This window comes from Varroa destructor, unplaced genomic scaffold (genome assembly GCF_002443255.2).
Source record: "Varroa destructor unplaced genomic scaffold, Vdes_3.0 BEIS01000002.1, whole genome shotgun sequence".
NCBI classification, from domain to species: Eukaryota; Metazoa; Arthropoda; class Arachnida; order Mesostigmata; family Varroidae; genus Varroa; species Varroa destructor.
In genome coordinates, this window is record NW_019211455.1 from 1471497 (window position 1) to 1497563 (window position 26067).

At 40.8% G+C, this 26067-nt stretch overlaps 1 protein-coding gene and 1 long non-coding RNA gene across 17 annotated transcripts in view; one reads left to right on the forward strand and one right to left on the reverse strand.

The window, feature by feature from the left end:
• The window catches only part of LOC111244121 (uncharacterized), a 63805-nt gene that overhangs the window by 36573 nt on the left and 1165 nt on the right, over nucleotides 1-26067 (reverse strand). For 6 of the 15 annotated variants that reach the window (XR_015322176.1, XR_015322179.1, XR_015322177.1 and 3 more), the window contains exons 1-3: nucleotides 22712-25223; nucleotides 19305-21950; nucleotides 3996-4082 (exon numbers count right to left, since the gene is read on the reverse strand). This is a non-coding gene — a long non-coding RNA (uncharacterized LOC111244121). Of the gene's footprint in view, nucleotides 1-3995; nucleotides 4083-19304; nucleotides 21951-22711; nucleotides 25224-26067 lie in introns of those variants that run through there. The other 9 variants (XR_015322184.1, XR_015322183.1, XR_002670752.2 and 6 more) reach the window with 8 other exon arrangements.
• The window catches only part of LOC111244112 (uncharacterized), a 42563-nt gene that overhangs the window by 2875 nt on the left and 13621 nt on the right, over nucleotides 1-26067 (forward strand). Inside the window, exons 1-4 of one of the 2 annotated variants that reach the window (XM_086981502.1) lie at nucleotides 11784-12951; nucleotides 16795-17675; nucleotides 18201-18361; nucleotides 25220-25411. In XM_086981502.1, coding sequence (XP_086837628.1) covers nucleotides 16817-17675; nucleotides 18201-18361; nucleotides 25220-25411 — 1212 coding nt within the window. In that variant the 5' untranslated portion in view covers nucleotides 11784-12951; nucleotides 16795-16816. Of the gene's footprint in view, nucleotides 1-11783; nucleotides 12952-16794; nucleotides 17676-18200; nucleotides 18362-25219; nucleotides 25412-26067 lie in introns of those variants that run through there. The other variant, XM_022790783.2, reaches the window with a different exon arrangement.

Genomic DNA, 26067 nt, shown 5'->3' on the forward strand with positions numbered 1-26067 from the left:
CCTTACCGGGTCGAGGAAGCTTCAATTACAACGCTGTCCTTAAGGTAGCGAATCCCAGGACAAGAGCCACGCTTATTGTATTAGCTTATCTGGCCTTTCTCTCGACATATGTGTTTGTATAAATAGCGGAAACGAGCCTAAACGAAATCTCAGTTCGCCGGAGCCCGCCATTGCAAACTATTAGGAATGAGGGACACTGTCGATGCAAAATATTATACTTGAAATGAAAATACTTCTGAAAAAGAAAGCCTTAACAGCCATCTGCTCCTGTTACTATGCGAAGAGAGTACTGCTAAATCTTTGCACTAATAGGGATTTCATCACCGTGTCGTTCTACAGTCACACGGAACGCTCTGTATTCGCTTCTCTTCTTTTCTTCTCGTAGCACCAAAGTGTTGTTTTTTTTTCGCTTTTCTCCACTTTTTTCCATTTAAAATTCTCCTGATTCTGTTCTTGTGAACTAGGAGAAGACTGAAAACGTCTCCGGGTACCGGCGGAGGCAGACACGTGGCGAAAACCGAAGATTTTACCGAGAACAATTTCTGTCCGTTTTCATCTAAACGCCTGTGTCACGTATAGGGACGCCGTGTGAGGTACCACTCTTCGTCTAATAGTATATTGGCTGTGCAGTCCCGGCAGGGACTATGGAAGTTTAGGCTAGCTACTGGCCGGGCGGGGCATGGACGCACAAGGCCCAGAATCGCAAGGTTTTCTCTGCTCTGGCGATCAGTCGGATTGTCGTCAGCAATCAGTAATACACAAGCTGTAGTCACTCTCTACTATAACAGTTGGGCCGGATGAAGACGTTCAGCCTTTTGGAAAGTGAATGGAAGAGATTTCTCTCAAGTGGTCAGATTCGTTCTCACTCTTGTTAAGTCACCCTTTGATTCCGCATGCAGACTAACGTCGCCGCCGTAACACAGAAACGGGATCATCGTTTGGAGCTCATAGAAAGAAAGTGTGAGTCCAGCGAGCGCGAGTACCCTCAGCTGGAATGGAATAAAGGCGATTCACTAACAACAATAGCTGTATTCTACGAGCAGTGGAACAGAAAAGGGGCCAAGCTAGAACGAAGTAAAAGACGAATCGAGAAACCGGCGTTCTTGCAAGAAGCCCAGGGGCCGTTTTAATCTAGCCGATACGGCCTAGATCGAGTTGAACTTGATATGGGCCCTTTTTACAACGAAATCACCTTATCGGGATGGCGAATACGACAGGAACTGTGAAAGGAGAATAGACAGAGTTATATGTAAGACCGTCTCTCGTAATGGAGGTGTAACAAACTCGAAGACCTGCGTGCCAGTTTCGCGGAGAGATTCGCTTCATATTCATGCAATGTGTAATACTTCACAAAGCTGTAACGAAGCGTACCTACTCGACGAGACAAGACGCATTCCATAAAGAAGTGGCATGGCCTATTTAATGTAACTCCTGCAGAGTACGTAATTAGAATTGTATCGTATGCATATAACGTTTTGTGCGTCCATGAACACTGATTGAACGCACACTTTATTTAGAGCTACGATTGTTTGTTTTTTTGTAGCTAGAGCACATCGACAATTAACGAGGGTAGAAAAGGCATTCATGAAACTAGTATTGCAGTATTCTACAAATATGCGTAACTGTGACCCTACTAAGTATGGTCTATGCAGTGGCGGATGGGCTTTGAATGTTTACCTATTTTGCCTGTACAGCTTTTTTCGAAATAATTCTGTTTGATTTCGAATGGTTATGTTTCCCTTCGCGCAAGCTTATCAGCTCCTTTCGTAATTGAATTTTAAAATCTTAACTATATCTTTAACCCTTGTGACTTTACATACTGAAGGGCCCTCACAGATTCATCCGAATAGGCTATTGACTGCAACAATCAAAGTCGTCAGCGGATTCTTCTTCGAAATTTTACGGCGTTAACGAATCTACTGACAGACTCAGCGCTAATGTACGTATATGCATAAGATACGGATAGCGTGCACGGTGTTGATAACAGAACGGAGCCCATCACTTCGTTTGTATGAGAAATAATTGGTTTTACCTCCGCTTGATGTCTAGATTCGGTGGCGTGTTCCGACGTCTCGCAGCAATTCCTTAGTTTTATTTTTCCTAACGTATTCTGACTTCTGATTGTGCAATAGAACATGTTATGGTAAAGAAATCAGTTCAAAGGTTCGTTGCTTAAAAAGTTACCACACGCTCGATACCACTTCACCATACTGGATATATAAGCCCGACTATTATAATCACTACACAAGGGTCAGTACTTAGTTTGCAAAAAATTCACATGAGATTCATCCATATTAGATGTCCCTATTGTCTTTTTTCGGGCTTAAAACGAATAGCTTGAGAGATTTTTCACCTTGCTTGTATATGACAAACTGAGTGGCTTGAATTTGTCTAGTCAGCTAACAGCAAATCATACGATAACACATCAGCATTACAACGTCGCATCACAAAAGCTAGACTACTCGACTTAGGTAATTTATAGTGATGCAGTGTGCCACAGTTGATTTCAGCTTCGTCTTCTGCTATAAACTTAGTTTTCTTAGGTAACTTCCTGCAGTAGCGAACATCCCAGTTTTTTATCGACTTGACTTCTCGACACGAATTTACGTCTACATAAAGTCGATAGAGCTCGTACGACGTATTTTCCGGTCGTCGCATCGAATGGCAGTGCCAGGCAATTCCGAGAAATAATACAGGGGACGCTTAAGGTCCACACTGAAAATAAAATGGAAAGGGGCGTTTGGAACCTTTGAGCTCCGAGCTTTCCTTTATTGTTTTTTTTTTCACTGTACGAACACTACTACAGCATGGTTTCGAAAGAGTTTTCATGCATAGGAAAATTCTCAGGAGAGCGTTACTCTTCAGACTTTAATATGCCCTATAGGTTGTTTGTGATTTATATTTGGTTGTGGCATAAGGCAAGGACCTTCATGTCACTGACCTTCGTCCAATTCCATACTTTCAAATACGCATGTACGCTAGATAAACCCCAATATAGATATTCCATTGCACTTACATATCGATAAGGGCTATCTTATGAGATAAGGGATTGACCGCGTTCTGGGTAAAGCATCTAATGATTTCACAAGGAATTGTTCGATCGGTCTAGACTGAAGTTGTCCAGTAAGGGTCGATATCGACAGAAAGCGCGACTGAACAACGAACTCGCAACCTCTAGTAGCAACGGGAAAGTCGTTGACATACTGGAAACAAAACATTTTCATACTACACCAATGAGTGGAAAGACCCATGCACAATATGGCGGAACGCAGAATCTGCCGTTTTATTCCATATACGCACTGACTTTCAGGGGAGTACGATCGGGGCTTCTTCTGCTTCAAAATATATGCACAATAGCTTCAGAACAGCTTTAAACATTATTAATACCAATGAAACGTAAAGCTAAACCAATGTATATTGTGTCCTGCCTTGTTTACATGCAGCCTTAAAACAGCCATTTATCCATACAAAAAGTGTTTTATATTTGAGTCAGGTATCTTTGAATTGAATTCGCTGACAAAGCTGTACGTGCTGTTCTCAAAGGAATCTACGGATATTATTTTTGAAAACGTTTTCTATGCAATGCTTAATATGGCGACGACAAACACCGGCAGCCATTTTTGACTAGTAATGAAGACGACGTAAATTAAGTTTCAAGTGGGCGTTAATCTTAGCTATAATACATCCGCTTTGATTTGATATATTGAGCTTTACATTTGAATACCACTACGCTGCCTGTAATCAATGGTTTTTGATAGAATTTTGTCCCAGCTTCCAGAATGCAATAGGCCTTCATTTAGTGCGATGCTGCTTAAGAGGCATGTCAGCTCTAAAAAAAAAATATAAATAGACATATCGCATTATGCTATTGAGGAAAAATTAAGTCCACGCAGAAAACTGACAGTTTCTTAAAAACCTATGAAGCTTTATATCATTCCTTTACTTTATATATATATATATATATATATATATATGATGCTGCTAGATTTACTAACCGAAAGGCGATTCCAGTGAGTGGCGAGGACGGAGCTTTACGTTGCGGATGCTGACACGAACAATTATACGACTACCCATAGATTATCCTGTATAAAAGTAGTTAATGCTCTTATTACTAATATTACTATGATAATATTATTATCAATTTGATACATGGCCTCCACTAGTTCTCTCCGCACTTTCTCACTTTAGGTCTGTCGCTTCCAACAGAGTATTCACAAGGTTCCTTCGTTTGTGGTAAATGCAGACGCTAGTTGATTACCAAAATACTCAAGCCGTCAACATCGCTACTGTCCGTTACATTAACGAAACAGATCTCCTGTGTAGAACATCGCTATAGAACAAAAAGTAAGCGAGACAAATCGTTCGCTTCAGTCGAAACGGTTAGGCAGCCCTCGTCCGTTGATTTTGAGCACGAACATCATGGGTGCACTAACCACCGAGATTTTCCGATTGTACCCTAGCCAATGACTGCAGTATAGCAAATCACATTGCAAAGATAACATTCAATTGGACATGCACGACTGCTAAATTACCTATTTGATATTTCAGCCAGGCTTTGCTAAACCTCTATGAATCCGCTTTCATTGCGAAGTAGTTCTGGCGGTCCTCAAAAGGCCTAGGAACACGCGCGACCACCGAAAATCGACGCATAGTAACTAAACAGCGACCCGTTTCGGCTCCTGGGTACACCTAGGGACTAGCGGGCCTGTATATAGGCCAGGTAGAATTACAGCTTCCTCCGATTTTTCTAAGAAGTCTACCCTCGGAACATGTTTATCTTCCGCGATGTGCTAGCTCGTCAGCCTGTGTCGCTAACTGCCGCTGGAGTGCCAGCAGGCACAGCAGCGAAAGTACGGTACGGCAATGAGCCATTTGCTTTGCACATCCCGTCTATGATGTCACGCCTTGTTCCTTTGAAAGGGTGCGTGTGTGCATGTATGTAATTGCAGCTTACCAACTGTGGGGTAAACTGCGAGAAAAGTTTAGTAGGCGGCACTCTGGAAAAGTTTATGATGATCTTAAGCCTCACCTGGCATTGCAGAACAATTCTTTATATTTCACCAATTTAGTTCACCAATGTACTAATACAGATTACCTTAAATATAGTGTTCCGTAATAGTTTAGCAAAGCATTTCGGGCTTCGCCTGGTCATACCGTCGTCGATATCTTTAAAACATCGCTTTTTTTATTTTTTAGCAAGCTCGTGAGTTCGATTTGACCATTGGCATCTATTCTGTTATGCTAGATAATTGAAAACTAAAACAAATGAACAAAAACGAGGGATAGAAAACCATGTACATTCAACGGACATCAACGGACCAACACTGTTGTGCCAAAGACATAAATGTGAAGCCCGGCACCCGTAAACGAGATTGAAAAAATCTGCAAGCTAACAGTGTGCTATTCCATTCATAGCTTTCTACCTTGCTATTGAACTTTGATGACATGAATTCTAGTTGGGTAGAAAGTATAACTTGAAGGGCTAATTGAGATAATTGAAGTTGCTATGATAACTCGAAATGCCAGTTTCAAAGCAATTTCAGCATCAGAATTGTACATAATGGCAGCTATTGTACCGTACAATAACATGTCTAAAACTCACACGAGTTGTTTGCCCATAGAACTCTCCAACATTTATTCCATGGTGTATTCCAGCCTATCTACTACCTCGTAGCAATATTTAGCTCAGATAAAAACAATTCGGATTTCAACGCTCCGAGCCTTCCACTCTTAGTGGTATCAAAATACCGAGAAAAACGCAAAAATAATGAATATTCATAAGAAATGTCGAGTACGATGGTTATAAAAAAAAAAGGTAGACAGAGCAAACGTTCAACACAAAATACAATGCTTAACAAGCTGCTTCGTGGCGTATGCTAGAATTTGAACGGCTAGAGGGTTTCTAATGGGGTATAACAGTTAGTGGGGTAGATAAAGTGCATCTTTTCTTCTGAGCAGTGAAACTTTCTAACGTTGACACACAGGAAACGATAGTGTTTCCGGCACGATGGAGGGTTTGCAGAAAATTACGATAAGAGAATATGAAAACGGCGGCGGATAATCTCCCAACCTTGAACTTACATTGAGACGGTGTGCAAGACACCAAATACACAAATTCATATAAGTTAAATAATGGCAATCAGAACCAAAATTGAACAGTGCAGCTCTGATCGAATTCAGTCAGGATAAGCCGATTGGGTTTAAAAGCAGACGCAACACAAGTTCCCATTCGTTTCTCAAAACGTGTCAACATGTAGCTAGGCGAGGAGATCAGCAAAGTTTTTATTGACGTTTTTCGAACCTCTCCTGGGAGTCTCGGAGTCAAGCGCGAACTATTTTCTACATATTTAGTCGAATTAATTTACTGCTATAGAACCGGCGATCTTATGTAAATATGATGTAGAATTGAAATCCGCCGCGTTTCGCGACACATACCGCATCCGCATAGCCTTATACTTGGCAAAACGTTTTACTACTTTCAGCTATTTAGGATATATTGCTTTGGCACGCATCTGCCCGCGTGAATACCGTCATACGCATACGTGATCTGTAGACACGCCGCGTGCACGTACGTGGCCCGCTCGTTCTAGTATACCTAAATGATCTTCAAAACACAAAGGTGGCATTTGCCGACTTCCGAGTCACGCAGAGCATGCTTGTATATTAAATTCTATCACATCCTTGACTGCAGGCATATTTTCAACGACAGGTTTACATACAGTCGGCAACGCAGTGCCATATTGATTTCGTATATTGAGAGTTTACGTCACTACCTCGGTATTAACCGACGATCTACGATATTTCAAACTAATTCATTGACCATTACAGCGGCTCTCCTCGTAGTTAAAAACGTGTCGAGCAGGAAAGAAATAGTTAGGCAACGTTTTTTCTGCGTTGCGTTGGCTTTAACGACGACAAGGCAATACAAATATGTGATTACGTTACCAAGCAACTGGCTAAGATTGGCAAATACAATATATGGACATTATCAGGATTGTTGGCCTATTGGCCGGATTATTTCCCAAATGCGTCTTCCAAAAAGCGTTAGACGTTCCCGGCTTAGGCATGTGGTCCTTACATGTGTTTATCTATATACCGACAATATAGAGTAGACTGTCAGCAATTTCAGCGGCGATTGAACTTTTGCATTTTTCAAACGGCCATGATATGGCTGCATAGATAGGGTCAACAGGCGCAAAATGGACTCTGCATCACAAAACAACTAAAAAGATCATTCACCTTCCGAACGCATTTCTCCAGGTACACATATCTGCCTCAAGCTTGTGGCGCTGAAAGGATGGAGATTCAAACGATACATTTTACAGCGTTGACGCGTTCTTGTTGGATGCATATACTAGCTTGAAACAGGCAGATTCATACGATCTGTCACCTATCGAGTCAGACACGACCACCAATGGTTCGACTGGCAAGAAATGCAAAACCCAGAAAACCGTCTCTGCATGATAACACAAACGAAAGCACTTAGTTTTCTCCATTAGAATCGTCCTGTATCGGGATTTCGTTTTCTTGCAATGAAGGCAATGAGGACTTCGCATGCTGACGCCCGTTTTGACTCTTGCTTCTAATTTCAACCTTCGCGCGTTCGTTTATCATGTTGTGATGAAGTACAGCTGCTTGATTGCCGCTAATAAGTAAGCTAGGCTAGCCTATACAAATACAACGAAAATGCTACTTACCACAATTGAGGTTTGCTTTGTCGTTTGATGACCTCCGAGCTAGGTATTTATACTCCTACAACTGTATAATTCATTATGTTATTATGTCATATATAAATATAGGGAAAAAGGGTAAAGAAATATAAGAATTAATGAGGCGGATGCTTCGGATGTATTGAGATACCAGCGTCTCCCAGAAAGACCAGGAAAGAGCGTTTGTTCCTAAGTTATTGTTGAATAATTAACAAGCTATATATGTATATATGGGCACTAACAATAACGTTCCTTCCGCGGTTTATTTTTTATGCACTGCTATGATCTCATATTCAACAGAGAGCACGACCACCCTGAAATTTCTTAATCCAATTTAGATTGCATCTAGTGGTAGAGATATGAGTATAATTATGCAAGTATACCAATGACAAAAAACTGACTCAGTCATGTTCATTAATAGTAATAAAAAAATTTAGGTTTTTTCAACACATGTACACATGTGTTACCGCTATAAAGGTTAGGGTGAGTTTCGTGCAGCTTCGCGGGCGTAATGCGTTGCGCAGTTCTGCCTTGCTTGTCTTCCAGTACCGTTCGACATCTTCGCGAGTACACCAATCAACTAGTTCCCCAAGAGAATACATAGTACTTTCGGGTTGAAGAGGACTAAAGCACGACGGGACCAGCCGTAATGGGGCCGTCTACCACAAAGCTCCCCACGTGCTTCCTTGTATTATCGGCACAATAGAAAAGCATAGGATGGCAAGCATTAGTTCAAGGTCGAGCTGTGTGTAGCAACCGGGAATGAAACCCCACCGGAAAAAGCCCAACTGTGTGCAGATCCTCTCCTGGCCGAATGCATTGCATCCAATACGTGCATGGTGATTAGACTAAAAAAAAATCACTACGTTGAGATTGAATTTGTCCAGGGGTTCGCAACAGGACCGTCGTTTGAATGTTCTCAAAAAATAAAAGTCGATCTTTACAAGAAAGAGCATTCAACCAATCCGTTCAAAATATAATTTCGTTGTAGTCTATTTTCAGTCCACACGATCCGCGCTATGGAAAACCTAAAGCGAATGCTTTTTGAAGACCTTGCATGCTAGGTGACCCACACAGCTACTAATCGTTTGGATCTGGGAACATGTTGACGCTAAGGGATCACGTATAAAAACACAGCCTAATCTTACGGGCGAAGGCTGTTTCATGCCCGCGCCTGCTTGCTGCTCATCGTCATGCAGAGAAAAACCTAGTATCTGTAGCCGTTATTGCAACCACGCCGCACAAGTGACGTGCGGGGGTTGTGTGCATGCGTGCATGTGTGATTGTTTGAGAAAACGGGGATTTGCTAATGATTGAGAACACTATGAAGAGAACAAGAGCATACGTTCGTACGTGTACGAACCAAGCGAACAGAATAGCAGACTTGGTGGTAGAGGCTGTAATAGGGGCTGCAATGGCAATAGCGATGCGAAAAGGAGAAGCAGAGAGTTTTAGGATCGCTAGAAGCGGATAATGACTAAACGGAGCTGGAGCAGTGGCAAATGGAGAAGTTGCCGGGGGCGGCACTGGGACGGTGCGCAAAAGAACGAGAGGCCGGCCATCGACTGCCAGGCGCGGGCCGCTTTCAGTCGTCGCCACAGACGAGACCACTAAGCAGGGCAGAGTCTTCCTTCCCGTTCTCGTCTTGCCTTTGCCCGTCGTTTTCGTCTGTTTCGAAAACGCAGCGCGGAAGCAGGAAACAGTGTAAAGTAAAGGAGCGCCACGCCATGCTGCCGTAACATCAGGAGCAATCGAGGCGAATGAGGAATGAGGATGTGAGGGAAAAGACTGAAGATAGGAAAACACGGTTTTCCAACCTTGCGATTAACTTTTACCCCCTTCATCCACCCTACATTTCCGAATGTCCTGAACCAACCACCACCACTATCAGTGTCAGCAGAAGCAGTCCTAGCTACTACTATGTCATGCAGCATTAGCCGTAGCCATTAAGCCATGCACTTGGGCACCTGAGGCCATTGTCACTGCACTGCTACGTCTTGCAGCAGCACGGGCAGCTCTCGTTCCGAGAGGGCTTCGTTGGCCTGTCCGTATATCCAACTGACCGACCGACTCACCCAATCCGACCGAGTACTGCAGTCGATAATAATGGCATCCACAACCTATATCAATAGAATCATCACCAGCTCAACCTCGACGGCCTCAAGGGCCACCGCAGTTATAGTTCTTCATAACAGCTTGGCCGCTGGCTCATCGATGCTTTTCTACTCGGTTCTCGTCTACGTGCAAATTAAAAACTAAGCGTGCATGTCGCTTTTTTCCGTGCGTATGTAACTTTTCAGCGAGAGTTCATGTTTGGTTGTGAAAATGGCTGCTGGCTCATCACGGGTAAGTTGACCCGGTACTGCCTCGACGATCACATTTTTGCAAGAGCAGTAATTTCTACTAGAATAGTAAGGGTCGAGGAGTTCGATTAGTCAACGAATCAGACGTATGCCTACGTAGAAGCAAAAATAACAAGGCGAATAGTTTCAGTCAAATCTGGTTAATGGCAATAGAGAAAAGCAGTGGTGTGCCACTATATTATGCTATATTATAGCACCATTGGCTATTGGATAAAAGGAAGTTGCTTTGGACGGGAGAGACACACCCAAATATAACACGCAGAGGCATAATAACGAATGGAAAACAGTGCAAAGTTGGGCGAGATGGAGAAAAAGTAAGTTAGGAAGAACGATGAATATCAGAGGGCGTTTTGGGCAGATCCACTTATGCAACCTACAATTGGACAAAGAAATTATTAGCTTAAAACAAATGAAACTCTTCAGAGTATTTAAAGATGGTACTTCAGAAGACTAAAGACAGAACTAAGATTTATCAGCCATGAAAAATTATTGTAAAACATATAAAAATTTTGAAAACAATTAGATCGTGAGCTTGCCTCAGCAAATAGTACCTGTCCATTAGTATTTTAAGATGTTGGAAGATTTACTTTCCATAGTAGTAACACAGGCCAAATGATTCGGATCGAAGAAAAGAATTTAGCTAACAATATTTAGAAAAATCCAAACTAGACGCATATTTTTCGAAGAAAATTGTTCTAATCTATCAAGCTGCACCCGAATTTAATGCCACCATTACATTAATTACCATTAAATGAATAATTGTAGAGCACGTGTTACACAGGAACATTATGTAAATTCATTAAAAGTTTTTAAGCAACGCATTAATTAGACCGTTCTTTACAATTACTTGAATTTACTGCAAATTATGTGGGAAAAATAGCAAATTTCGTTTCTAAAAAAAAACCGAACGTCTGTGTACTGTCATCTTTATATAAAAGCATATCTTGATGAGTATATTTCGAGTAAACGTATTGGATAAAAGGGTACCATAAGATGCCCCGCCCATTTCTAAAACTTGATGCTTTTCTTTCTTTTTCTGGAGATACTTAAAGGTATAGCTTACGCGAAAAAACTGGTGAGTCTGGATTATTTAAAAGCCGCAGCTGAGCCTAAATGCGCCGCAGCACCAAATCCAATATTTATCAAAAGTTTGTGAATCAGTAGTCCACCGTTATCAACAGTGTATAGACCAAAATGGCAATAATTTTGAATAACTAGGGAAAAAATGAAAAATTCCAAATTTGATGTAGATTATTTCGCAATTTAAATACCAATTATATACATATTAAAACTTATTTTATAACCATTAATTTTTAGGAAACCCTGATATATATGCGTACAACCCCATATATACGTATATATTTAATTTTTTATCGTGAGTTTGACAGTTGTTTTGCTAAGCAGATTCTGTTGGATTTATAGAATATCACAAATGTAAAGTCTGAGCTTAATCCAAGTCAACGTCCATTCAATTAGATACCCGAAGAGAGCAGTAAATAGCAAGACTAAATATCGCGCGGAACAAACAAGGACGCCGGATTGGAACCGAGAGCAGCTGACCGTGGGTACAGGGCGTGGGCGTTTTGACAAAAACATCAGTGGCCATATGGCCGAATCGATATGGCTATATCCCACACGGTTTGACCCTCGCCTCGCTACCCTTCCGTCGGTTGCTTGCTACCCCCTTACAGCACTATCTGTATTATATAACGAAATACGTATATGGAGTGATGTGTATGGTCGAGCGAGAAATGTTAAGGTAGATCTTTTTTTTGTGAGTGCAGAATGCGGTGCCTTCTTGACATTGCATCTTGTCCAAATCGATCCACAACCGCTCGACTGCGACTCAGTACAGAATAGCCACTACAACCCACTATGTAGAGCACCCCATACGGGGCTAATGCCGCTATAACGATATTATTATTCTTATCTTAGCCTTTTCTGGGGTGTTAGTGTTTCATATCTCTGAATACCTAGAGAAAGTTGTAGAAGAAAGACGAAACTTGCACTTAGATGAGCTATTATGGTATAAGTTGAAAGCTCGCACCGAGTTGAATCGAATGCTACCCATGTTCATATATTAATTGTTGTATTGACAACGTCACTCGAAGGAGCCGGGAAGACTTTTACTGAAGGAGGTGTTTATTGAAAGTGCGGTCCTTTTGCTAGTCGACAAATTCCGACGAAATAAAATAGGCATTTGATTTTAAAAGGGGCAAAAGCCCGTTGTAAGTTTTATTTCATCTTGGCAAAACGAATGAATTTCGAGCGATCCTTAAATCATTTGTTAAGTTAGTTTTTAAGAATCAAGTGTCTAGTATATCCGTGCCTTTATTTAAAGTAGTTATATATTATTCACATAATACATAATAATTGTAAATTTTTAAATCTTCTGGCGTCTGCTTAGAGTGAATACAGTACGCTTAAATATCCAAAAACGAGAAAAAATACAAGCATCACTGAGCTTTGTTTCGGAAGTATTAAGAACGAAATCAATACGATATTAAAAACATATTAAATATTGCTTCCAATCAGTATAATATAAATGAAGATTTATTAAAATATTTTTGTAGAATTAGAAAGAAAACTTTGAGTTTCAGTTAAATATTTGAAACACAGTCAATGTTCGTTATCTTAAAACAGGTATGTGTTAATATTTTTGACAAAAAAGAAATTTTAAGAGCTGAAAAATACTTAAGCCATGGTGACGTTCCAATAGTGAAATCAATTAATTAGCTAACTTTATCAAACTGCAACGTCTTTGAAAACCAGCCTAAAGGACGACTCAATTTTTGGACATTTCAGCTACGCTGGCTAAGCCAACTCCTCTCACGTGCACCCCGACAGCAGAGTCAATCCGTCAACCGGTACCTTTAAAAGTCTGTCGATCACAATATAAAAATTTAGTCCATTCAGAAGCATAACATCACAAGCGAAACAAATCTAGAATTGGCCGAGCCCTGTCGAAGCCCCATAATGCTGCGTTACTCAGTCGTCTGAAGAGTAGCGTCGGGGCAAAAGTCTGGGGTTGCGCAATTAGCCGAATTTGATCTACATAGCAAGTGTACCCTTATTACGGATATGATATTACAATCGTACAATGATCACCCTATAATGACTGGAAAAATCGGTAGAAAAAAGGAAAAATGAACGAAGGTCCGAGGGGCCGTATTTGGCTTCGATATAGATGTGTTCTGTTAGTAACGTAGTGGGGGGGGGGTCCAATATTGGAATTTCAGAGTATTGGGGTTTCAGAAAAAAAATTTAGAAAAAAGACTCTATTCCTGCAAGCGGGTGCGCTGCATTTTGTTTTTGCGCAAGCAAAAGTATTTTAGCTCTCTCTTTAGAAATAAGAGCATAAAATACAGAAGTCGCCGATAAAGCGGCACTGATAACGCAACAGTATTTCTTTGCCGCAGGCGGCTTCTACGTTGCCTTCGGAGCCCCCTGATGGAGCAGCTCACTTGGCTTCATTTTCCCTTGATCACACTTGAAACAATGGTGCGGTGGAACCGCAAACGAGCACAGGCTGAATCTATGGGAAAACATGTAAGCGGATATGAAACAAGGCTTAGTGGCTGAAGTTTTATAACCGCATACATAAAGAGTATTTCACTTGGTATGTTGGTACCAGATTGAGTAAACATCTGGATTAGAGCCTACTATTGTTACTTACGATTATTTTGTCGTAACCAGAAGGCTCACCATACCCGTATCACGATTAAAGGCGTTATCTGGCAAAACGAACATTTTGTAGTACATAAAAGGTGACATTGGCGTCGACTAGTTCACACTGATTAGTTGTTAATATAATAATAGCTTTTCTGTTTTTAGGAATATTCAGCAACCAATGTACAATCTATTCTTATGAGCACATATCTTTGTCCCTTAGACGAAAAGCCCTGCTTTTTTTCAACATAAAATCCTTAATCAAATGTTTAGAGGGTTCTGCGTACACGATGAACAGCGTCTGACATTGGCTCATGAAGCGACGTACTGCACGTAACAAAAGATCAGACTTCAGGCCGGAACAGAGTTAACACATAAGATAGACAGCAAAGGTGTTGTAGGAATTGACAGAAAAAACACGCGCAGTGTAACTGCTGCCAGTACAACAGTATGTTACCTCAGCCGATGTTTTCCGGCTTCTGTGTGGCTCCACTTCGCCATCTTTTCTACTGAAAACATACACAGGCACAGACGGAGGCAGGGCACGGCGCACAGGCTGAGTAAACAGGACAAGCCCGCCAGCCTGCTAGAGGCTAGCCAGCCAGAGGGGAGAAAGCAACTCGGACAGAATGGTCCGAAACGAGAAGACAAGTCGAGCGAGAAACGGGTGCTTACTTGGTTGACTCGTAGGTAGTGTATAGGTGCTGGTGGGCGAAGGGGAGTGAGACGAAGGGAATATGCGGAGATGGCTGGAAAGAGAGTCTCTGTAAAAGGGCGTTCCTCAAGGCTGCATGCGCGACCCTCAAGCCACAGAATAATAGTCCAGAGCATCGTTGCGGGGGTAGGGTTGAGGAGTGTAAAGGGAGTTTGAGGAGGCTGTATAAGAGGCGTTCGGGGTAAACGGCGGCGTTGTACAGTACGGGACAGGGGATGTGTATGTGTGCGATGAAGGAAAGAAAACGCAGGACGTGCGTGGAATATCAAGCGGACTTGAATTGGGTGGATTTTAGCTAACCATCGCCTCAAGGAATCGTCCACAAACGGTCTCCCTGCTTTCTCCTGCCTCTTCACTAGCATCCTTCCCCCCGCAGGATTAGCTCAGAACACGGTACGGCTTTCTTCGTATGCCGAATACCACACTCGCGTACAATGTACTACCGCTCCGCTTCGATGCGTACGTACGGTACGTATCCAGGTCGCTGAGGAGTACCAGAGAACACCGTCTCTAAACCCCGTCCCGTTCGTTACTGATGATGAACCGCTGTAAAAGAGAAAGAGCATCTAGCCATTGCCTGCGACAAGCTAATGCCATAGCATGGTCGCAACTAACACGGCCACGCCACAATCATTGTCGGGCTGATTATAAAGACGCTGCTGGCCACCGGCGGAACAAGACCCATCAGAAGTGGGCGCCTAGATCGCCGAGCCAGCCAATGTCATCACAGGACGCCCACGCAATTCGTGTTGATGGCTTGCTTCGAGGGTCCGCTGAAGGACACCACACGTAATATGAAGAATAACACGCAAATAGCACACATGGCACAAAAAACACATCTCCTAGCTGAACTCTCATCATTCACATAACACCGCATAACGGGTACGCAGCACAAAGGGGTCACTTACATTCACCTTGGAAACCTGAGCCGCCTTATTTTACCTTCTTGTAGTTTCCGTCTTTTTTGTGTCTTTCTTTGTCTAGAGCGTTATGGTATTCGGTTTTTCGTTGTTAGAAAAATTGGCCACGTACACCGTGTCAATACCGTGATGGCGACAATGATAACTTGAGATGTTCAGTGCTACATTGCACAGAAACACATACGAGCCTGAATAAAAGGCGCATTAAAAGAAACGATTAGCCATTATTATATGGTAGGGGGATGTCTAAACACTCGTTCAGAATGAAAATTGCCCAAACGTACAGAGCTTCCTATGTGGACATAGGAGGCTTAGATTCAAGCTGGCCAGAAGTGGAGCGTGGCGTTGTTCTTAAACTATAGTAACATAATACTGCGACCTTTCGATTTGACACAATATGTGTATATGCCAGATGATGCTTATAGATTTTTGTGATCCGTTTACGTTTCTGTATGCGTTAATCCGTCATCCGAGGAGTCTGCTCTTAAAATTTTTGTTTTTGTTAGTTTCTATGTGCGCTGCATAAGAGAACACTCCGAGTGAAATAAGTGATGCTATTATCTTATAGCTCAGATATATATAGTAGTTTCGCTGGAATATAAAACGTAGATCGACTGCGTACCAATAACATGTGGTAAACAACCTCTTAAGCTGCTTTTGTTAGTAACGGACGAACATTATGATAACGACCTCCTTTAGTCAGAGGCATAGCCACGACAAAACAGGTTTCCTAAATAATCAAAATAAGCTGCAGGATGGTGAAACTAAGAAAGAAGACAGCGTGAGCTGCAAAAACATGACGAAACAACAAAGATACGCGGATGCCGATGGACAACTCACAAAAAACCCGAAAAATGATTTGTCATGCTTACAGGCTAGCAACTTCAAGGATTCAAGCTTTGTGGCGTGATTTGGGTGTGTTGTCATGCTAACCATAACCATGCGGCCATGACAGATTTCACCGTTGGAAAATGGTTTCACCGTATGTTAGAGAAATCTTAGGTAACTCGAGCAAGACCCACCTCGGCTAGGCCTTCCAGTGCGGACCGGCTTTTGGTGCTGCATTTAAGGAAGGATATTTGAGGGCCTGTTGACGCAGTGAAAAATCGCTGAAACTGTTAAAAGAGAGCTTTATAATTAACAGCTTTCTCGGGGCTGGCCAAGGTCATGAGCGATTTTTCCTTTATTCCAAAGCCTAACAGAACAAGACACCTTTTCATATGGGTTATACCCCATGTATAAACGTTAAACATATGAATATTTTTTTACTGAGAACCTACTCGCTTCATGGCAAAACAAAGAGAGTATTTCTTAATAATCTGCCGTAAATGTAATGACTATTCATTACGCGCATCTAATATTCGTTTTTCATTAGTTTGTCTCATTTCCTTTGTTGCTTTTCTCCCTTCTATTTATAGATGGGTTGAAGGATCAGGAAGTATGGCGTACCAGCAGGCGCGACGTCTCTTTCTGCTGGCCTTATCAGCGACCTGTTTCGTGTTGCTGCACGTGTTGCTCTTACAACAGCAGCCGATGCCTCCGTCGCCAGACTACACAACACGTCTTTCTATCGGCCCCCCGCTCACCAGCAGGATTGATGTTTTAAGCAACACTTTTTACGTGCCGCCGGCCTCACCGCCAGCAATTCCCACTTCGGTGTCGGGGTCAGAATCAGCAGCTGCTTCCGGTGGAGGAGGTCTTCAAAATGGAATGGACATTGGTGCAAGAACAAAAGACAGTGGTGCAGCTGAAGGACTAAGGGCCGTCGACACCAAAACCAAAGACAGTAATATCAACTACAATATAGAGAAAGAAGACAAAGCTATCGTTGAAAACAGAAGCCTGCTTCAGCAGTCAGCACGAGTAGCTGCCAATCTGATATTGCCAAAAGATAATGGAGTTGCCGGCAGCAGCAATGCTTATCTGACATCATCCTTAACCTTGCAAACGAAGTCTTTACGCCAACATCCAGAGGACAACTTCCGGGATGAAAGTAGTCACCGTGACAATATGAACCGCATCAGCGACAACAATAAGCAGGCCACACAAGCGACACCCACGCCGCCGCTCAATGAGTCAGTACCCGCATCGGTTCTTCCGCAGGTCGGTTCTTCGACAGGAGTTGTCGAATTGCCGTTGGCAGTAGACTCCGGGGGTAGTGAAGGAGGTATTGAAAGCGTGGGAGTGTCGGAAAACTCAAGTGCTATTAACGCTATTGCACAATCCAGCTCTGTCATTCAGACGACGATACCACCACTTACTGGAGGTGTCAAAAGGCTACCCCAGTGCATTATCATTGGTAAGCAACGTCTTAAGGACTTTTGCTCATAAAGGTTTTGTTCCATAAGAATACATATGTTGCAAAGAATTACTTACAAAACAAGGCAACCTCTTTCAGAGTATATCTGGAAACTAGGACAACTTGATGTCTGTTTGTCAAAGTTGGGACAGTTATGCCTTTTTTTGTTCAAAAAATATTTTAGTTGTAACTTTAGGGTTGTATATTGATGTACTCTTCAGCTCATTAACAAACAATAATAAAGACCTTTGGGCGTTGACTTTTATGTAATTGCTAATGCTAGTATAATAGCCTTTTCTTTGAGGAGAACTTACTCAAAAAAAAATTAATTCAAATTGAATAACAGTATCCGTACAAAATTCATAGCAATATTTCTAAATTGTTTTTCGTACAAAATTCATAGCAATATTTCTAAATTATTTTTCAGTTTACCATCGTACTAAAATGCAATAAATTGCATAAGTCAGCATTACACATAAGTGCGACAATGACCCTCTAACAAAGCCGTTTTATATCACCATTTAGGCGCTCGTAAAGGAGGCACACGGGCCCTTCTAGAGTTTTTAAATCTACACCCTGCAATCGAAAAAGCCACTGACGAAGTCCACTTCTTCGATGATGACTCAAAGTATCGATTAGGTCTCGACTGGTACCGGACGAGAATGCCGTCATCAACAGCAGAGCAGGTATACGAGCGTTTCTTTCACCGAGCTTTATCAGTTCTTCTAATTCCGGATTAACATTGCGATAGTTACTTTTTTATGAATTTATGCTTTGTAATAATTTACAATCACGTACGCATGTGTGTACGTGTTTACCTACAAAATAAACCCACAGATTGCTGATGTAAACACGTGCTGCAGGTTTTATTCAACCCAATGGACCACTATTATATGTTTGACCACAGTATTACGATCAATACTATTTATTATCTAATATTTACTATCGTATATAAAATCGTATGGAACGAATAAGTACTATCATAAAAAAGATATGCCGTAAATTCGAAAGGCTTACGTCCAATCGCAAAACGTACATAGGTCGGCTCTGGAGTATGGTTCTAATGTAAGGCATAATGTAGGTACGTAACGTCGGCTTTTGACCAGCGGTCCCGGCCTTTTGTAAATTAGCTAACGCGACGTATCTGTACAACTGATGTAAGTGATCGAGTTTTCATCTTGCAAATATTTTTGTTCATTATTTACACTGCACCTTTTATTTAGCATTAGACTATCGAAATCATTAAGAGCTACATTATGGTTTCTAATCAGTCCATCCATATTTAAGGTTAGATTTAATATAGTTTAAATTAATAATAGTTTAAATCATATTCCTTCCTTTGTAGGTAATACGTAAACAAAAATTTGGAATAAACGTATCAATCAAGTTGCATTTTTTGCGCATCCACCTTTTTCAATTTCTATACGAGTTTTCATGCACGTAAGCGACGTCCTTACGCACGCTATTTCTACAGAATTAGTTTCATAAATAATTATGAAGCTATTCTGTCAGAATGGTGTGTGCTTCGTACAGGTCAACATTAGCCATATGCTGTCGGATGATCACATACGTCACATAATTGTCTAGATTTATATACGTAAGCCCTTGACTCTTTTCACATTTTTTTACCACTTTCTTGGGGATTCGCAGAATGTAACTGAATCCAAGCGGGCGAACGTGCATATCATCCATCCTTTACTAAGTCATTTTACATTCACCCAAAGTCGAGCATGGTCAGAAAAGCACACCATCTCACATTTCATTACATACACACACACATAGCAATTATAAATGAAATCGTTGGCAAGCACTAATGTTAGGCCTTTGGAGTTGAACACAATGTTATCTCGAGATGGTCTTCTTGTCGGGTCGACATACTCCATACACTTAAAATCTAGCTATGAACCTATTTGTACCTTATTTTACAATTTGAACACACATTTATTACGGCAATAGATTCACTTACAACTGTAGAGGCGCACTATTCGCGATACGATTTTTAGAGTTCGACATCGCCCACGAGATTAGCACTATCACACCTTTCTAATAAGGTGCTTACCATTTTTCGAGTACAGCCAATCAATCTAAACCCTCGGTATTCTTTTGATAATAGAAAGTCCTAGTTCAATTCAATTGTTCCGCAAGATGCATTACATAACAAACATTTCATCTATACCTGGATACGCATACCCACGAGCCTATGTGCCATACCGCATAGTAACTTCAAAAATGTGCTTATTTTAAGCCCATATACCTGAATATATAAAAAAAAAAACTTATTGTATGTTTTGTATTCCCTGACTTCCCAACATAGCTATTCAATGATGAAAACGCGTTGCTTAATGAGGTATTTACCAAAATCCATCGTCTTGCTAGTTCGTGATTCAATTGTGGTAAGTATTTAGTGAGTCGAACAATTCGATTAACCTTTACGCTACGCTCCACTGACCTACGAAATCCGGTTAATATTCGCACGATATTACGCTTATCTACGGCTGTTAGCTAATTGGATGCCGCCAGGGAATAATGATTTCAAAAACGAGGATCTTATTTAATGCTAAAAATCGTAGCTCGGTGGTTTTGTGTACCTCTCGAAGCTAACGCAGTTGATAGAATCCATCAAAAAGTAGTAAAAACACACTGTACGAAAGCATTCCCTATTGGCTCAATATGAGACTCTTCGAAGCACATGTTATGAAATCGTATCATGGGATTGTATATCGTATGCCCGGTGTAAGTATAAAACTAACTAAAAGCACTAGCAAAAGAATGTACGAACTGACTCACCTCAAATACAAACATATCGTTAATCTTTTTCATATAGCATAAAAGTTACTCAAGCTTTGTGGGCCGCTAAGTAGCTTTTCAAATATGTTTTAAAATTTTTATTTGCCAAATACTGATAACTCTACTACACATAGCACAGGAGCAGCAACACGTAATCATAGAAGCGCACGAGACTTCCTAAGGCAAAATTTAATCGACCTAGCCCTCCTGTTCTAGACAGACCTCCATTAATATTTTGCATTATTTGTACCCTTACATATATTCTACTATTACGCCTAACCGTATTCAAGCAATTCATTGATAAAGGACCTTGTCAACTCTGTTGACTGCAATCTGCACTAAGCAACTATAACCAATTTACCGTTCTGCAACGAGCTTACCACAAACCACAATACCCATAAATATCCTAAACCGTAAGTAAGCGTTTGGTGTCGCGTTTTGGATCTACGACAGGCTGCGATCATTATCTGGTCACCTCGAAGTTAAACATTTTCTGAACAGTCTCGTTGCCAGTTGCCTCATACGCCAGCTTAAAAAATAGTCTTACAAAATATTTTGGGGAATTCTCCATACGGGTTAGATTCTGACGTATATCTGGTCTGCGTATACCGCTTTCGTAGTTGTACTTGTACATAATTGTGAGACTAAGACAGCACACGCGCTCTGCAATTTTGTATTTTTTTGTTTTACCTTAGCTTTTAGTTTTATGTTAGCGGTTGAGAAATGGAACATGGATGATCAATTTTATTATTATTATAGCTTCTAGAGATGACGAAGGCAAAACGAATTTCTAAAGCACGCATGTTGCTCTCCTATTTCGACTGTAAAATTGGCCAGAATTTGCAATTCGTGCGCTGGCAAATATTTTCCTCATTGATAGAAGGACGAATGTTCCATGCAGTCGGCGTACGTCCGCCCGAATGTTTCAAACAAAATTGGAACTCATTCATTCCTAGCTGCGCTTCACTCCCCTGAAATTCACGGCTGCGTAGTATCAATATCAAACAATTACTCTTTATGACAAACACGCATTTTTCATAAAACTCCCTTTTCACATTGTGAACGCGCGTGTCGACCATCTGTGCAGCTTTGCCTGCAACAGCCTTCAACCTGTATTATTTAGAAAATTCGCATTTCGCCGCTGTCTCGAGCACTTCGAGTTAGCGATAATGGAAAACATTGCTCTTGATCATTTGCGTTTGTTACAATATCAGCGCATTTGCAAATCGCACATTTGCTGATGGCTGTGCTTTATTTCTGTTCTATCTTTTTCTCTATTTTCAATCGCGCCTAAGTGGCCAAGCAGCTTTGAGTAATTTCCGTCTCTACTGAAGACCTTACCTGAAGCTGGAAGCCCACGTCAGTTATTGGAGAAGACACGACTTATCGTTCCAGATGCGCGCTGTGTATTTAGTAGACTTCATTACGAATAAAATCCTAGTTCGAATAAGTGACCACATTGAGGGGTAGGAAATTTGAATCAATTAACTAAAATAAACGAAACAAAAACAATGTAGGTCAAAATATTAATCTAATTATTGGTTAGCTTAGTTAGGTTACTTAATTGTAGGTAAAATTATATAATTTTACCTACAGTTCATCATGCGATTAGAGAGAACATTATGCAATTAGGCGGAGGATTACTACAACGCCTAATTTTAAGAACTATATGTCTATATATTGCTAAAATTATATATATACATCGGACACCAAAACACAACCTTGATCTTAATCCTTATTGTCTGACGAAAGACCCATAATTTCCTACATACGTACTTATTTGTCTATGGTATGTAAACACAAATACAGCCTAAGACGTTTAACACAGGTATCTTCGCCTTTAACCATATCCATAACAATTGCTTTCCTGCTGCTGTTGTAAATAAAATGGGCTACTGAGGTAACTTCAGGGAGGCTAATACTTACGCGCACATTATACACGAATGTATCCGGTACAAAAAAAGCATTTTGATTTCCAATACTGCGCTAAGCACTATTTCTAAAAGGCCATTGCCTACAACTATCTGAGGATCAGATCACTGTACGAAAGGAACTTTATCAGAAATTTCTGTCCAAAGCAGGGCACCTTTACAGAAGCCCGTCTGCAGATAACCGTATAGATACGGAACCGACCGCTATAAATCTACAGGAAGCGGCTACGTAGCAGTGTTTTTGCAACGTCATTTTCATCAAGGCTGGGTTTCTCATCTTTGGCACTGTTAAGTCGTAGTGATTAAAAGGAATCGTACTTGATGTTCTGGCCAGGTGTGAATTCGGAGAGAAGTGTTTTTTGCACTAGTCCATCTTGGCTACGGCCTTTGCTGTTAATGTCCTATCTGCAAGTTCTGAAAAATAAAGAAATTTCCAAGCAAATATTTAGGCAAAACGTGTGTGTTTTTCTTTTAAAGCTGGTATAGGTGATGGGTTCCTTTTTTCAACTTTTAAGAGCTACGAATTGATGTCTTAATGCCAACTTGTTGCGAAACTATGATGGGTTATCCCGTTTGATTCGGCCATGTAACTCCTAACTATTAGAATAAGAACTGTTCTAGGCATCTAGTCCGTGAAGTATTGCGGTACATTTATGTATCTTCTACCCAACATAGCTGGCATAACGGGCATGGCAAACGAAATATTTTCTGTACTTGCTAAATCTTTTATCATGGAAACTTACTCCCCTAGAAGGTATCCATTATCTCTGCTGAACACTCGTCAAACTCGTTGAATGGACTGAAAACATGTGAATCACACACCTACCCGTGAAAAAGCTCAGCGAAAATTTCGCTGTAGCAGAGAAAAAAAAATAGGTAATGAGCTTCTGTCTATGCTCCTATTGCGAAGGATATTGATTGACAGCCAACACAAGTTCACGATTGGACGCAACTAACAAAGATCTACCTGTACATTTTAAATAGATGTATTACACTTATGCGGTGATTTAATAAAACAATCTTAAAAATAATAAAATTACTACGAATTGATATCCTTTTTAACCACTCTGTGCACATATAACATTACACTTCGAAATACCTTTCACTGCATCACAAACTTTAGTATCGTACCTTTAACCAAAGGATCCTCACGGGGTGTATCCTCGTTAAAAACAGTTGTGCCCGATTTCTCATATACCCCAGTTGGTATCAAAGAGGTCATATAGTGACATTTAATCAACTTACCTCATTTACGAATACAACACTAGGTGGGGTGCCCGAATACATGCTGTCGTCGCCATTTATAGCTGATGGTGTATCATCATGCCAGAGCCAACCTTCATGATGGACAGTTGAGTCGCCTCTTTTCTTTAAGCGTTGCAGGATGATTATTATTTCCACAAGTATGAATATCATGTATATGTAATCAACCGTGCGCGATTCGAACATTCTGACAATAATGCCCGTAATCACATGCAGTGGGATCATTAAATAAGCCAGCTTTGTACTTCGGGGAGACGTATCATCTACGATGAATGATCAATATGTTGCCTATAGATAAAAACAATATCGAACGTTCGAGCGCGCCGCCGCCACTATACACTTACAGTTCATGACACTTCTGTTTTCTACTCTACTGTAGGCCATAGATAAAGCTCAACCCCAGAAACAGATTGTGTTGTGACAATCATCTAGATCAACAGAGCAACGATCTAGTTTAGGATATGCGACATACATTTGGAAGCCATTATCGTTGTTGCATTAAGATAACGATGCCTGCACGCGCGCGCGATCATGGCATGTCCTTTGAGCAGCCTCCATATGCCTGCCAACTATCATAACGATATCCATAACAGATGTACAGATAGGGTACTGGGACTAGGCGCATATTATATCAACAAGCTACGCGCCTTAGACTGCGTTTGAATGAGACTTTACATTTAAAATTTAACTTATCTATTTTGTTGTCAGTTTCCAGAACTTTGGTGGCAAATTTAGTGATTTTGTCTTAAACGACCACACGGCATTGTGAGAGGAATGCGAATGTAAATGTAGGAACGTTATGCTATTAGGTTGAACTAGGTTTGTTTGGACTTAGGTTGAGTAAATCGTTAAGTCATAATCAATTTATAGGTAGCCATACAAACACAAATTTACATACTATATCAAGGTTGAAATCTCTATTACCGGTATATGATAAAAGCAAAACTTTACCTTGTACCAGTAAATATGAATAAGGTTCCATTAGTGTGAAGGTTTTACGCGGAAGATAAACATCTCTTTTGAACCGAATATGGTCAATTATTAGTCAACCAATTGGTCTCTAGTCAATTAGTAGTAAATCATCAATAAAGGGTCCAGTAAGCAGTTTACAGTTACAATTCAGTCGGTTTAGTGTGCCAGGAAATATGTCCGCCCTTCCATCGTACGCAGCTTTAGCTTTAATGATTTCAAGTCAGTAAAAGCCCATAATCCTACTCGATAAGGGTAGGACTCGGTGAACTCTTGTAGTGCATTCAAGAATCCAACCGTACAAGTTTCACGGCACGTAAATTTATTGTGGTCTAAATAATTTTCTAAACAAAGACTTCATTCTTAAGCTTTTATTTTACACTTTTTGTTGCTCCATACGAAACCTCCTAGCATGAATAGGTCCGCAAAACCCATTGCTGGTTGCACTGGTGGGGACGAATTTAATTATGTGATGAAGACACAGCTTAATAATAATTACTTCCTACTTCCGGATTAATGGCAAACACCAAGGTGAAGATCTGCACAAATCCAGAAGGATTAAGTCGCTAATTGGTTATACATTCATAATTACAGATCACAATCGAGAAGTCTCCAGCGTATTTCGTAACTGATCGGGTACCAGAACGCATGTGGGCAATGAATTCATCGCTTCGTTTACTACTCATTGTTCGAGATCCAGTGGTTCGACTAATTTCGGATTACGCGCAGTTAGCAGAGAACCGGCGAATGCGTCGCGAAAGCGCACATAAAGATAGCAAAAATAAGGCAAGGTTCAACCTGAACGCTGCAAATACATTTACAAATGCTTTTCAGCTTTCTTCGGGAGAATGACAATGTGCAATTTTGGAATAAACGTTTTTTTTAATTTAAAAAATTTTACTATCGCTCCCCAAAAGATCATTTTAGCATCTTCGGTCTATTTAAATAAATCTCATTGCTTAGCTATTCTTTTGTTAGCGCAGAACTCTGCTTAAAGCAAAGACTTGATTTTAACACGCGTCGACATGGAAACGTTTAGCTTACAGTCATCGATTTAGCTATACAGCCGTACGCGAATATGAAGTCACTCTTAGCGATAGACACTTACTACTTGAAATACAGTGCAGAAGTACGTTCGACCCTTCTACAAATGTTATCCAATCTGATCTACTGTATAGGAACACCTAGCAACAGCGTGTTGTACAGCATGTACGTAAAGCATTATAATATACGAATCTAATTTAAAATCATTGGCCAAAAGTCCTATGTATAATCGAGTTGAGTCGAAAGTAACTCCATAATGCCACAAAATTTCGATAGAGCTCAAGTTAAAATGAAAATTCATTTGAATTTTCATGCCAAGAACCAAGAATAATAAACATATTAGAGACACACTTTGCCGTACTACATAGTGACTTATCATATATGAATACATTGTTCTT